This window comes from Gopherus flavomarginatus, chromosome 6, assembly GCF_025201925.1.
Source record: "Gopherus flavomarginatus isolate rGopFla2 chromosome 6, rGopFla2.mat.asm, whole genome shotgun sequence".
NCBI lineage: Eukaryota > Metazoa > Chordata > Testudines > Testudinidae > Gopherus > Gopherus flavomarginatus.
In genome coordinates this window covers 86,561,135-86,574,228 of record NC_066622.1, presented here as the reverse complement: position 1 = coordinate 86,574,228, position 13,094 = coordinate 86,561,135, and the positions used below count along the sequence as shown (strand labels likewise).

The 13,094-nt window shown below is 41.4% G+C and overlaps 1 protein-coding gene across 1 annotated transcript in view; it reads left to right on the top strand.

The window, feature by feature from the left end:
- OPN4 (opsin 4) overlaps positions 1-11,886 on the top strand; it is a 42,986-nt gene extending 31,100 nt beyond the window's left edge. The window contains 4 exon segments of the mRNA XM_050958597.1: positions 1,590-1,742; positions 3,733-3,801; positions 5,606-5,644; positions 6,654-11,886. Coding sequence (XP_050814554.1) covers positions 1,590-1,742; positions 3,733-3,801; positions 5,606-5,644; positions 6,654-6,938 — 546 coding nt within the window. The 3' untranslated portion in view covers positions 6,939-11,886.
- The last annotated feature ends 1,208 nt before the right edge of the window (positions 11,887-13,094 follow it).

The following is a 13,094-nucleotide window of genomic DNA, read 5'->3' as shown; positions in this document are numbered from 1 at the left end:
GACTCATCACTAATTTAGTAGGAAGTTGAAGCTTGTCACACATACCTTTCTCTAAATACTGACATTCAAGGGGAAAGTAGGATATGACTTTAAGACAGAATTTGGCCAAATATTGTCTTTGACAACTTTTTCCTTAATTAATATGTTTGATCATCACATGCAAAACCAGGAAACCAGGAGTTTCCTTTCCCCAGACATGTACAATGCAAAAAGACAGAGCAAAAACATATTTTGTGCCCAGGTTGGTCAATCAAGTTATAACTGGCTCTAATTTAGCACCCCCACAAACAGTTAAATTCTCTATCTACAACTTACTTGCACTCAAAAGGGTGCAATTTTTTTTCATGCCTTTTAAAAATCTCAAGGAAAATAATTTCCAAACAGATCTTTACAGTAGAAAGTGGCAAACTACAGCAGTACAAGTAAAGACTGGCTTTACAAAACAAAACTAACTCATTTTATAGCCAACTGATCCGATGCAGGTGGTGATCATTACATCCATTGTATATGTAAAATGTGAAGTATAGAATGTGTGATGTTTCACTATTCGGGTAAAAACAGAACAAAACTGGTGACAGAACCAAAAAGACATTGAAGCAAATTCAGCTCCATCGGAAGCAGATACAAATTCTGTTGAAGTCAACAGAATCATTTCAGGGCTGACCTTCCTCTAGATGAGTCTGTATCCTTTTGATAAAAACATATATCAAGGTTTTTAGGCAATTTTGAACAATGGTGCTATGAAAAGGTCTCTTATGTGTCTACTCGTTTTCACTCTAATATGTACCCATTTAAAAGGACATTGTCAAGGTATTTTTAAAACCTATTTTCTCACAATTGCTTATAACAACTTCCTAGAGCTTGAGAGTGAAATCTGTGTTCTAACTAGTGTTACCCTGTATTAATATTTGCTTTGTTGTTGTAGGCTACTCACTGCTTCTGAGTGCTTTGCTATATACACTTTTCTTTCTTTGTTTTCTTAAAATACACTCTCTCTTGCTCTCTCTCGCTCTCCCAATATAAGGAACAATTAGAGCGGATAGAAAACAAGAATTTCTGTTTTGTAAGAAAATTCTGACATTTTCTTCAAAAAATCAAATCTTTTCACGGAATGAAAAACTCCAAAACATTTTCCAGTTGTGAAATGTCAAAACATTTTGATTGACATTAATCTGTGCTTCTACCTGAGCTGCTGTGATGCCTCATGGGAGTTGTAATTCTGGGTCCCTCATGCCCCCATTCTTCCCAGAAAGTGCTGCTTCCTGCCTGGACTATATTTCTCCACACCCACACCATGGAATTTTCAAAAAAACTGACAGGAAAACTTGATCAGAATTTTTCAATCAGCCCCAGAAAAATATGTAGACCAAGTTTTAGGCTTTCCAACCTTTACAGTGTTGCTTGCACTATTCTAAAACCTTTTGGGTGTATGATGTTGTGTACAAGCAGCTGTCTTCTTTGAAATATCTCTCTTATGGTCTTTCCCCTTTACGAATCATGTCCATGTAAAATGTAACTTCATGTTATTGGCCAGAGTAACTGGACCCAAAGGCAACCTAAAGTGCTTGTTTCCGTTGTATTCATTGCAGGGCTGGACTGATACAGAAGTTGATGTTGTTAGTGTGATCTCCAGACCAGTCAGTAAACAGCTTTCCTGTGAAATAGGCAAATACGCTGTTGAAACCAGTGACACAAAAGCCAAATCCAAACTGAAAAGCCATGATTCTGGGATTTTTGAAAAGGTAATATATGCTGTGCACCGTCCAAGTTCTCAAACAGCCAATGAGTTAACAAATCTGCATATTTTTTCATAATTAGAATAGAGACATAGAAAGGTAGGGCTGGAAGGAACCTCAAGAAATGATTAAGTCCAGCCCCCTGTACTGAGGCAGGACCAGGTAAAACTAGACCATCCTTCACAAGTATTTGTCTAACCTGTTCTTAATGACGGAGATGCCACAACTTCCCTTGGAAGCTTAAGTACCAACTCCGGGGGCGCTCCCAGCGCCTTCCATCTGCTCTGATCGGCTGTTCAGAGGTGTATAGGAGGTACTGGGGGAGAGGAGAAGGGGCAGGAAGAGGGGGGAAGGGGCAGAATGGAGCAAGAAGAGGCAGTGCAGAACAGGCGCAGTAAGAGGTGGGGTGCGGGTGGGAGCTTGGGGGAAGGTGTAGAGTAGGGGCGGGGCAGGGGCCGAGTGGGGGTCCAGCACCTCTGGGGAAATCACAAAGTCAACATCTCTGCTTGGAAGCCTACTCCAGATCTTAATTACTCTTATAGTTAGTTTTTTCTTAATATCTAACCTAAATCTCTCTTGCTGCAGATTAAGCCCATTACTTCCTGTCCTACCTTTAGTAGACATGAAAAACAATTGATCCCCATCCTCTTTATAACAGACCTTAACATATTTGAAGATTGTTATTAGGTCTCCCCTCACTATTTTCTCAAGATTAAACTTGCCCAGATTTTTTAACCTTTCTTCATAGGGGAAGGTTTCTAGACTTTTTATCATTTTTGTTGCTCTCCTCTGGACTCTCCAGTTTGGCCAGATTGTTCCTGCAGTGTGACACCCAGAACTGGATACAATACTCCAGCTGAGGCCTCACCAGTGCCGAGCAGAGCAGGACAATTACTTCCTGTGTCTTGCACCCGACACTCCTGTGATATATCCCAGAATGATGATAGCCTTTTTTGAAACTGCATCACACTCTGGACTCATTCAATTTGTGATTCACTTTAACCCCAGTCCTTTTCAGCACTACTATCACCTAGAACAGTGGTTTTCAAAGCCGGTCCACCGCTTGTTCAGGGAAAGCCCCTGGTGGGCAGGCCCGATTTGTTTACCTGCCACATCTGCAGATTCGGCCGATTGTGGCTTCCCCTAGCCGCAGTTCACCACTCCAGGCCAATGGGGGCTGTGGGAAGCAGCGCAGGCCGAGGGATGTGCTGGCCGCCCTTCCCACAACCACCATTGGCCTGGAGCGGCAAACCACGGCCAGTGGGAGCCGCAATCAGCCGAACCTGCGGACGCAGCAGGTAAACAAACCGGTCCAGCCCACCAGGGGCTTTCCCTGAACAAGCAGTGGACCAGCTTTGAGAACCACTGACCTAGAAAGTTATTCCTCAGTTTGTAGTTGTGCATTTGATTTTTTCATTCCTAAGTATAGTACTTTGCACTTATCTTTATTTAATATCATCTTGATTTCAGTAATGAGAGTTCCTACATAGTGGAGGGAAATAACCCTAAGGGTTAACTTTATGTGGTTAAGACACTTTATAGCTTGAAGTGATATGAATGTGATGAGTAATGACCTTGAGGCTGTAAAAGGTCCTCGGCTTTCTATTTTCAGCACTGGTTCATTTTCCAGTTGTCTTTGTCACATTTGCAAGAGGCAGAGGAGGCAGGATGTTTTGTTCTTTGCTTCTGATCGTCTTGTATTTCTGTTTTTAAACTGTCATTTGTTGCTTATTCATCATGTGTTCTGCAGTGTCTAAATTACTTATAATGAACACACTTTTTTATGCTCCATAGTCATATATTGTAACTAATTAACTGAGATGGAGGCTAGAAATACAAAATAACACTGTCCTTTGTAGTTCACTATTTTTCAATCCTTCAGTTTCCTCCTCCCCTTGGCCCCTGTGCTTCTTGTATTTCACATGCCACTTGGTGTCAAATATTGTGACATGCCTATGTGTCATGTATGAGCTTTTTGTTCTTGTTTATCTTTTAGACTTCTGAAGATGCCGATGACATTTCCATGGTGGAGCTGAATGTCAGAGAGTGCATTTCCTCTCCTGTTGTAAGTATTATTTTAGTACAGTATTTGTCAGGAGTTGAATTAAGGAAAGAAAGCAGTGATTCTTTTCTAATCTCTGAACACAGACTAAGCTCTGCCACCCCTCCCCCCGTTAACTGTGCAAGATATGATCATAAGTAAGGCTGTGAGTTTGTCACAGAGGTGACAGATTCTGTGACTTCTGCAGTGGCCAGTACACCTGGCCTGGGGGCAGCTCAGGTAGCCCTTGCACCAGTCGCAACGACTGCTGCTGGAGCAGTCTCAGGCCACTGCTCCCCCTTCCGCCAGCAGGAGTTTGGGTGTGGGAGGGGACAGGGGGTTGGGGCATAGGACGGCGTGAGGCAGGATCTGGGTGGTGCTTACCTCAGGGGGCTCCCTGGAAGCAGCGACATCCCCTTCGCTCAGCTCCTAGACGGAGGCATGGCCAGGCAGCTCCGCACACTGCCTCCACCTGCAGGCACTTCCTCCGCAGCTGCCATTGGCCGCAGTTTCCGGCCAGTGGGAGCTGTGAAGCTGGCGCTCTGGGTGGAGGCAGCGCACAGAGCTACCTAGGAGCTGAGTGAGGGGGATGTCCCCGCAGAGCTAGGTAGGGAGCCTTCCAGCCCTGCCTCCCCCCAGCACCAGCAGGATCCTGGGCCGCACGCTGCTTCCCCCCCACCCCAGCACCAGTGGGGTTCCCATCTGGGCGGTGTGGTGCTGCCCCCCGGCTCCCCTGAGGTGCCCCTCCCTCCCCGATTTAATCAGGGGTAAATAGTAGAAGTTACAGACCTCACTGGGCTCCTCACTAGTGCTTAGAAGCCCTGATCAGGATTGGATCCCCTTTGTGTTAGGTTCTGTATGAACACATATTGTAGCAAGATGAGGTTCCTGCTCCAAAGAACTTAGTCTAAAATACTAAACAACTAAGCTAATTGTAAAATAGTTTGTTAATTAAATGTTAAACAGGCTTGCTGTTGGACTATCAATTGAAGATAAAGTATACTGTATAAGCCTTAATTATATGGGGGGAGGGGTAGCTCAGTGGTTTGAGCATTGGCCTGCTAAACCCAGGGTTGTGAGTTCAATCCTTGAGGGGGCCACTTGGGGAACTGGGGTAAAAATCTGGGGATTGGTCCTGCTTTGAGCAGGGGGTTGGACTAGATGACCTTCTGAGGTTCCTTCCAATCCTAATATTCTATATCTTGAAACAAGTAAGATGAATGAGGAAGAAAAGAGTTCTCCTAATGAACTTAAGTGGAAACCATGACTCTAAAACTTGACTGTGCCCTTACTAGTGTCCAAACCATAAAGTGTCAGCAAGAGTGCAAAGAAAAATGGAAGGAGGATCCTGAACTCACAAAAATCCTAGAAAATGTTATAGAAAATATAGCTTTGTTTGTCTTTCAGATTATTAAAGCAAAAACTGAAAAAAAAATCATATCCTACAACAGTTAATGCTGTATTTGGGGTCATAACTGTAGCATACTATGACAGGTTTTGCAAGGGTAGTTTTGAAACATCAGGTGCTTATCTTTTTTCCTATCCAATATGGATCATGCTGGAGAAAGGAAATGATATGCAAGAGATTTATTTACTTTTGTGCATTTAAGATAAGGGATAGTAGTCCTGTTGTGTCTTTTGTTTTAATAACAGACACTTCTTTTCTAACCCCGTTGAGAAAGAAAAAATATTTCCTGACTCTTGTTTTGTAGAGGATTTGCTTTGGAGTAAAGTGTTTCTTCCTACAAAAAGGAAAATATTCCACAGTCACTGAATATTGCTGTAGAAAAGAGAGCTGTTAACCTTTTGTTACTCTTTGTTTGTGTAGGCCCTGCCATCTAGAATGTATTGCCTTGAGGAAATGCAAGTAAGTGGTTTTGGGATGGGGTTGTGTGTGTGATTTTTTTTTTTTAATATATTTTTATAACTTGGGAGAGCACCAGCCTTTTGAGCAGTCCCATACTAATATATTCTCGTCTGATGACAATGCTGTGGCACAGCAATAATTTTTTAACATATCCCATGAGTGGATTAACTCTAATCCATCTGCCCTAAATCCAGCTAGGTGGGGGAAAAAAAGAGGGAAGAATTATTGGCAGAAATCAGCATTTGGGTGTAAATCTCTGTTATCTTTAGACTGCACTGTGAATGCTAACACACGTGCCTGAAGTAGGTCTTTTCATAGTTAGTAGTAAGTTTTACCATTCTCTCTACAGCTTGATGAAGATGATATTCTAACACCCTCCTTTTCTTGGTCCTTCACTGGTCTCATCCAGTATTTTCCATTGCTGAATTAATTCTATTCACCTTTCCACTGTTTCCTCTCTTACATCATTGTTTACTTCACTATTTGGTGTCTCATTTTAAGGCTTCCATGCTGTGGTTCACTTTGATCTAGTTTTTATCATCTCTTACCCTGATAATGCCTCAATTGCCATCTGATTTGATTAGATTTTTGTAAGGAAGTAACCATCTATTTTCTGGAATTCATGTGTACTTCTAGCTTTACCGGACCCTTATGCTGGCTTCTTTGCACTATTGTTCACGGAGGCATGTGCTATGAATAACCTGACCCTTCATCAGAGTACTGGAGAATGTGCCTGAAGTATCATAGTGTTAAGGAATGTAAGCTCTGTGCTTTGATATATTAGATTTTTTAGTAAGATATTTCTCAGAAGTGACTCCCGGGATACATCAAAAAAGTCTCCAGGTCAAATTCTTTCCCATTCATATAAGATTTGTTTTGATTTAGCTGTGGCGATTGTCAGAGTGCTTGTCCAAATGTTTGTCACTTTCCCTTTTAGTGGACTGCTGCAATCTGATCATCTTGCAGACATCTGTGTTTTACATTTCTCTTAAATCCTTGCATGCTTAAGACAGGTGAGGGCCTGAATGGCACTGGACTACGAAAAGGAGACTCTCACTCTAGACTGTCTGCAGCCCAGATACCCAGCATTATAATAACATGCAGCAACGTCCAGGGAATAGAACAGCCTTCTGAATACACCTCTGGCCTCGGGTTCCCTGGGAACAGTAGCCACAACCAAGATAAGGACTACAGTAGCCAACCAGACAGACTGTACCAGGTTGTTGCCTTAGCCAGTATCGCAGGAGGAACCACAGATCAACAGAGTGCAGAAGACCTTCCAAAACTGCTCTGATCCATGGAAAGTTACCATTCCTATAGTGACACAATACAAGATAACCCAAGGGTAAAAAGAAGAAGCTGAACCAGCATCTGAGCTCTCTCCGGTGGTTGGTTTCTTGTTCTAGCTCTTGTGTTAGAACAAGTATATTATTTCTTCACAATCTAGATTATGACATTACTCTTCACTTGGATTTCTGTTCAGGAATTAGCAACTATTGCATGAACACTACCTTCAGTTACAGTATATGCAGGCTTCATGATAAGACTTAATTATTTGGGGTTAAGATTCAGATAATGATCTTTGTTCAGTGCCTGATCTCAGCCGCAGTCACTGTACCAGAAAGGAACACTTTTAGAAGGTAAATTATAGAGTTGAGAGTATTTGGAGAAACTTACGGTACCTAGTGGAGAAGGTTTCTTATTTTTGTTAAAGTTCTCTAAGTAGACCATATTTAAGTGCAACATCAGTGCTCCACTCCCTTCTTAGTTCCATGCTTTTTTCTCAAACTCTTGTACTGTTTTGTTAAAAAGCAATGCATTTAAACAGCAGTTTGAGGTCTCAGATCATTCTCCTTATCTCAAGGAAAGGAAATCATTTTCAAGTGTGGCTCACACTCCCCTTCCTTCCTGTCTTCCTTCTGTGTCAGTTATTAAGGAACCAGTCTAATACTGGCTGAGCTCACTTGCCTCAGAACACTATGAAACAGTAATGAGCTTCAGTCACCATGTTTCAAGGGTGAGGCATCTGTAATTAAATGTCTTATTGGTAAAGAGCTGCTGCTGGCTCAGAACGGTACTCTATTACAAAACTCTTTCAAAATTAACTTAGAGCTCAGTGCACTCTGGTTCTGATTTTTCTATTATGAGGGGAAAGGAGGGTTTGGTACCCAACCCCAGGCACCCACAAAACATGGGATCCCCATTACCTCAGCATTTAATCATGCTTCTTACCTTTTCTGGACAGCAACAGTCAGGGCCTCCTCCAAACTGTAGCTATCTCTGCTACTCAACACGTGTGTGTGTGTGTGTGTGTCTGTCTGTCTGTCTTTCAGCACACAGAAGGGAAATAACTGTCTGTAGTAATAATTTATGCTGGCCTTCCCTTGTGGATCTTTCTAGGGTGTCAGGTAAAGGGGCAGAATCCAGATGAAATCTATGGAGTCAACATTCTGAGAAGACTTAGGACTGGTCTACACTACAGAGTTACGTTGACAAAAGGCAGCTTACGTAGACCTAACTCTGTAAGCATCAACACTAAAATGTAGCTCCCACTGATGTAAATCACCTGCTACATCAAATTAATAATTCCACCTCCATGAAAGGCATAGCACTTAAGTCGATACAGGTAAGGCGACACAGGGTCAATGTAGACACTGCATTACTTACATTCCCTGTTGGCTGTCAGCCCCACGGCGGGGTGGTGGCTCCAGCTGTGAGCCCTGTGTAGGGCTCACAGTTTGGGCTATCAACCCCCAGCAGCAGGGCTTCAGCTGTGAATGCCCCACAAAGCCAAGTCAGTGAAAATGCTCCTGGTGAGGATGCACACCACCACCAGGGGGAGGGGAGTGGAAATAGTGTGGACATGAAAAACCTCAGTAATTACTGCAGTGGCTATACGTTGACCTAACTAAAGTCAACTTCATTTTGTAGTGTAGACTTGCCCTTAGGTAGGGGGAAGCATTCTGCAGAGATGGTACTTATATTTTGAGCACCACTAAGTCTGAATCTGTGAGGGCTGATTCCCCTCTGATCACGCTGGTGGCAAAAACAAAGTGGGTCTTATTTACTTTAATGCCTCTTTTCACCAATCTGGTATCATAAAGGGCCTTAAAGTGAGTGTAAATGTAATTCCAGAGTAGTGTAAACAGGCCTTAAGGTAAATGATGTGAATGTAACGTAAATCAGTTCCTAGGAATACTGATTTGAAACAAACCTTTTGAGATTTGCCCATCTCTAATTGTAACCTGTGTTTGTAACATGACCATAACTTCTGCAAAAGCCAAGTGTGACATCACAGATAGGACTGTGAATTCAGGCAGGGAACAAACTGCTGGAGGAAATAAACTATTCAGAAACCAAGATGTTTTCATGTAAATGAAATCAAGGAAATTAGAGATGGAAAAGATCTATCATAACTCCTTCATCATTAACCTGCCCGGGCAGGATATTGTCCCCAGATAGAGCACATAACAGATATTAAATTGATAGAACAGATACTGTTAGCTTTAAAGAACAGGGAAAGAGGGTGAAAAAAGGATATTGTATCCTAACAAAAGGTGTATTGGAAAATTCCCATCAACTCTAAACAGTTCTTTAAGATCTATTGTTCATGCTATAAAAATTATTTTAAACACAGAAGGTTTGATTTACCCCTTCCTTCCCACTTGTGTAACCATTTACTTTTGTACAAAACAGGCGTCAAATGCTACCAAATGATTATGCTCCACTCACGCTGGTGGGAGTTTTGCACCCACTTCTTATAGGTGTAAATGAGGTGCAAAGCAATGGTGAAATCATGCACAGAGTCTATTAAGAAAACATTCAAAGCTCATATATGTTCTTTTGTGTATTAATAAGAGGCATGAGAATGCCCTATGTGCCACTAAATCTATCCTCATCACTTCTTATGGTTTTATTCCTCTGTATCATACTTGGAGATAATACTTGGCACTGTATTGCATTGCCTGATGCTCTGGTCAAACTTTGCTTATAGAATATATAAAAGAATACCTCCATGACTGGGAAAGCCTTCTGAATCTGCAGCATGTTGTTCTCCGTTTCCTTCTGCTCAGCATGTACCAGAGATTATTCTGCACCTATAAAAGAAACTCCAGCTGTTAGCACTTGTCTGCTTACAAAGGCATTGAAATGTGTGTATTAATTAGTGAAGAGTGAAGCATTAGTGAAGCATTTCAAGTCTCTCCTGTAAAGTCCTGTGTCCATGAAATCCAGTCCAGCTCCCCTATTGCTCCCAAAACTATGGAAATCATTCATGGCAAAGACTAGTAAATTCACTTCATCTATTTTCCCCGGTCAAGAGTTCTGTAACCCCCACCAACATTTGGAATAAATAAATAATTAGTTCACATTTCATCTAATTTGGGTGGTTTTATTTGTGTCCCTTATCCCTGGCCTAGCAGCCATTATTTTTGCTTTACTGTCTCTTTATACTTCCTTAAAGTGGACAACCGAGTGGATTAAAATGACTGAGGGTTGAGATGATTTGTGTTTCAGTGAAAGTTGGCTGCCCAGTGTGATTTGCACTGGAAAGTGGACCTGTTGTTTTACATGTGTGTGTTTCAGAGACTGGGATGTAAAACAGAACTATAATGAAGCAGAGGCACTTCCCTTTGGACTTTTGTGCTGTAACAGGTATTCTGAGGCTAGTCTATTGTCAAGGGAATCTGTCGGTTGTGCTATGAGTTCGAGTTAATTCTTGCATGAGCTTTGCACATCCAAAGAGTTGAATTCAAATTCTGGCTTAGGTCACAAGTGAAAATGTGTTTGGTCTCTTCTATTCATGCACATAACAAAATCACTATGCAATCTGTTACAATTCATCATGATTGGCAGTTCCCACTAAGGAGAACCTGAGGACTGGAAAAGCAGGAGGCTGTTGCAGGTCAAGACTGAAGTACATTTGCACAGCTGCAAAAGATGCTTACAGGCAGACAACCAGCACTGTACTCAGTTGTAGCCCAGATTCTTAGTCTCTTGCTCTCATAGGCTACAAACTCACTTTCCTTAAGAAAAATACCTAGCTTTTATTATTATGATGGAAACTGTTTTGCAACCACTACTGTAATGAGAGCTGCAGCAACTGCTATAATTAACAAATTATTACATTATTATTTTGGTGGCTGGCCACAAATATCTCAGTGGTGGTCTTTTAACCGCAAGCGCAAGGGTTCAATGTAATAGGGATCCTAGTACTAGCAGCATTCCGTTAGAAATAGGCTTATATAAAAGAAACTTTAAAATAAATGTATGAATTCTCTTAATTTTTCTATTATTTCTCTATGAAGCTCTTAGTTGAGGGCTTTATGTCAGCATATCTATATTCTTGTAAATAGTGTGGATTAAATATATCCCTGGTAATTCCATTCAAGTTAATGAAGTTTCTCCAGAAGTGAATTTGTCCCTGCGATTCCACTGTGCTGTGCTAGAAGTACACTCGGGCCTTGTTTACGCTAGGAAAATCTTTCTTCAGTGGTTCAGCTCCAGTAGTTCTGCCAATGGGAAGGGTTCTAGTACAGACACAGTGCAGAATTTCTTAGCGCTATGTCCTTTAAGAAGGAGGTGGCTAACACTCATAACTGCACCTGCACAGAAAGGCTTTTATGTCTTCCAAGTGTAGATGCTCCCTGACTGTGTAGATACAGGTGAGGCTCCCATGATACTTGCTATCTGTGCTGGCATTATTGTTGGGTGGAAGATCCTCACTCACTTATTGGCTATAATTTTGACACAGTATTGTGGGGGGGTTTCTGCCCTTGTACAGCCAGTGCATCAGTGGTTGAGACTGAGAGGAGGGAGATTCAGCCCCCAGATGTGGCAAACTTCGTTTCAGTTTTTAAAAGCATACAGCACATAGATATTAAATGTTGAACATTTCTGTGCTCACTCTTGGGAGAAGCACAAAGGTGGCAGCTGTGAATGGTCCCTAATTAAGAAGGTTGGGATGCAGGGAATGCCTTCTTATGCCCTCCCCTTGCTTGGACACCTGGGCTGTGGCTGGCCACAAGTATCTAATCTTTGATCAGACAAACACAGAAACTTACCACAGAAAGGGAAGGGATAAGGTCCCTGAATAAAAAGATGCAAAATGAATGCCGTATATGAAGCATATCTGGGCCTGATCCAAAATCTGTTTGAGTTGATGGAAAGACTCCAGTTGACTTTGCTTGATTATGGATTAGGCCCTAAATGTGTTTGTAAAACCTAAGCAAACAGAGCAGCAAAGAATCCTGTGGCACCTTATAGACTAACAGATGTTTTGGAGCATGAGCTTTTGTTGGTGAATACCCACTTTGTCAGATGCATGCATTCACCCACGAAAGCTCATGCTCCAAAACATCTGTTAGTCTATAAGGTGCCACAGGATTCGTTGCTGCTTTTACAGATCCAGACTAACACGGCTACCCCTCTGATACTTAAGCAAACAAATTGGTCTTAGGCTCAGCTTTAATTTTGACAATCTCCTTGCTTTGGTCTGGATTTCACACAAAATTAACATTGTAAGTAAAAGCTGATATTGTGCCTTATTACCATTGTTTGTTATGGATTGGGATATAATCTTTTGTTTGTTACAGTTTATCATAAGGAAAAAACTGACTTGCAATAGCATAACAAATTGTAGAAACTTCTGAAGAACAGAGGAGTTCATGTTGTGAAACAAACCCACACAGCAGAAGACAGGAACTTCACAATTACAAATGAAATTCCTGTTAACTTTACAAAACCAGCTTCCACTGGGTAAAGTTAAGCCAGGCTCTTCCTTGTACCTACATTCTGGATTTGTCCATTAGTTGTGGGGATTGTTTCATAATGATGAGGTTCTTTTCATGCAAATTTTATTAGGTGAATCTGCCTTTTCTTACATGTAATTTGTGGGCTAATGATCAATATTGTCATGATTTCAGTAAATAACTATATGTGTGTATATATAATTGCTTAATAAAATGTGTAAACTTGGTACATAAATATGTAAAAAATCATTAGGAACCCGTGCTGAAAAATTATATGCATTTAGTATATAGTTCTGCTGTGGATTCTGTGCGTTCAAAATGAAAGCTGCCTAGTTCTTAGAGAGAGAACAGAATATGTGTAAAATGTGAATTTTTGTTTGGTAACTGAGGCTGCATCATTGTGTAGCACAAAATCCATCATGCATAACTTCAAAAGGGACATTTCATTACAGCAATGATTAGTCATGTGGCAGTTTCAAACATTTTGTTCCAATCACTGTATATTTTCAGTGTTTAGAGTGAAGAACTGACAATCCAAACCATACATGCAGGAACATGCCTTAAAAGGTGAAACATGAATTGCCCATGCATCTAATGTGGCAGCAATTGCTGTGAAACAAAGTAAAGACCAGTACTGCGAATGCTTGCAGAAGCACCTAACTATAACCCTGTGAGCAGAACAATGGATTTCAATGTGGCTT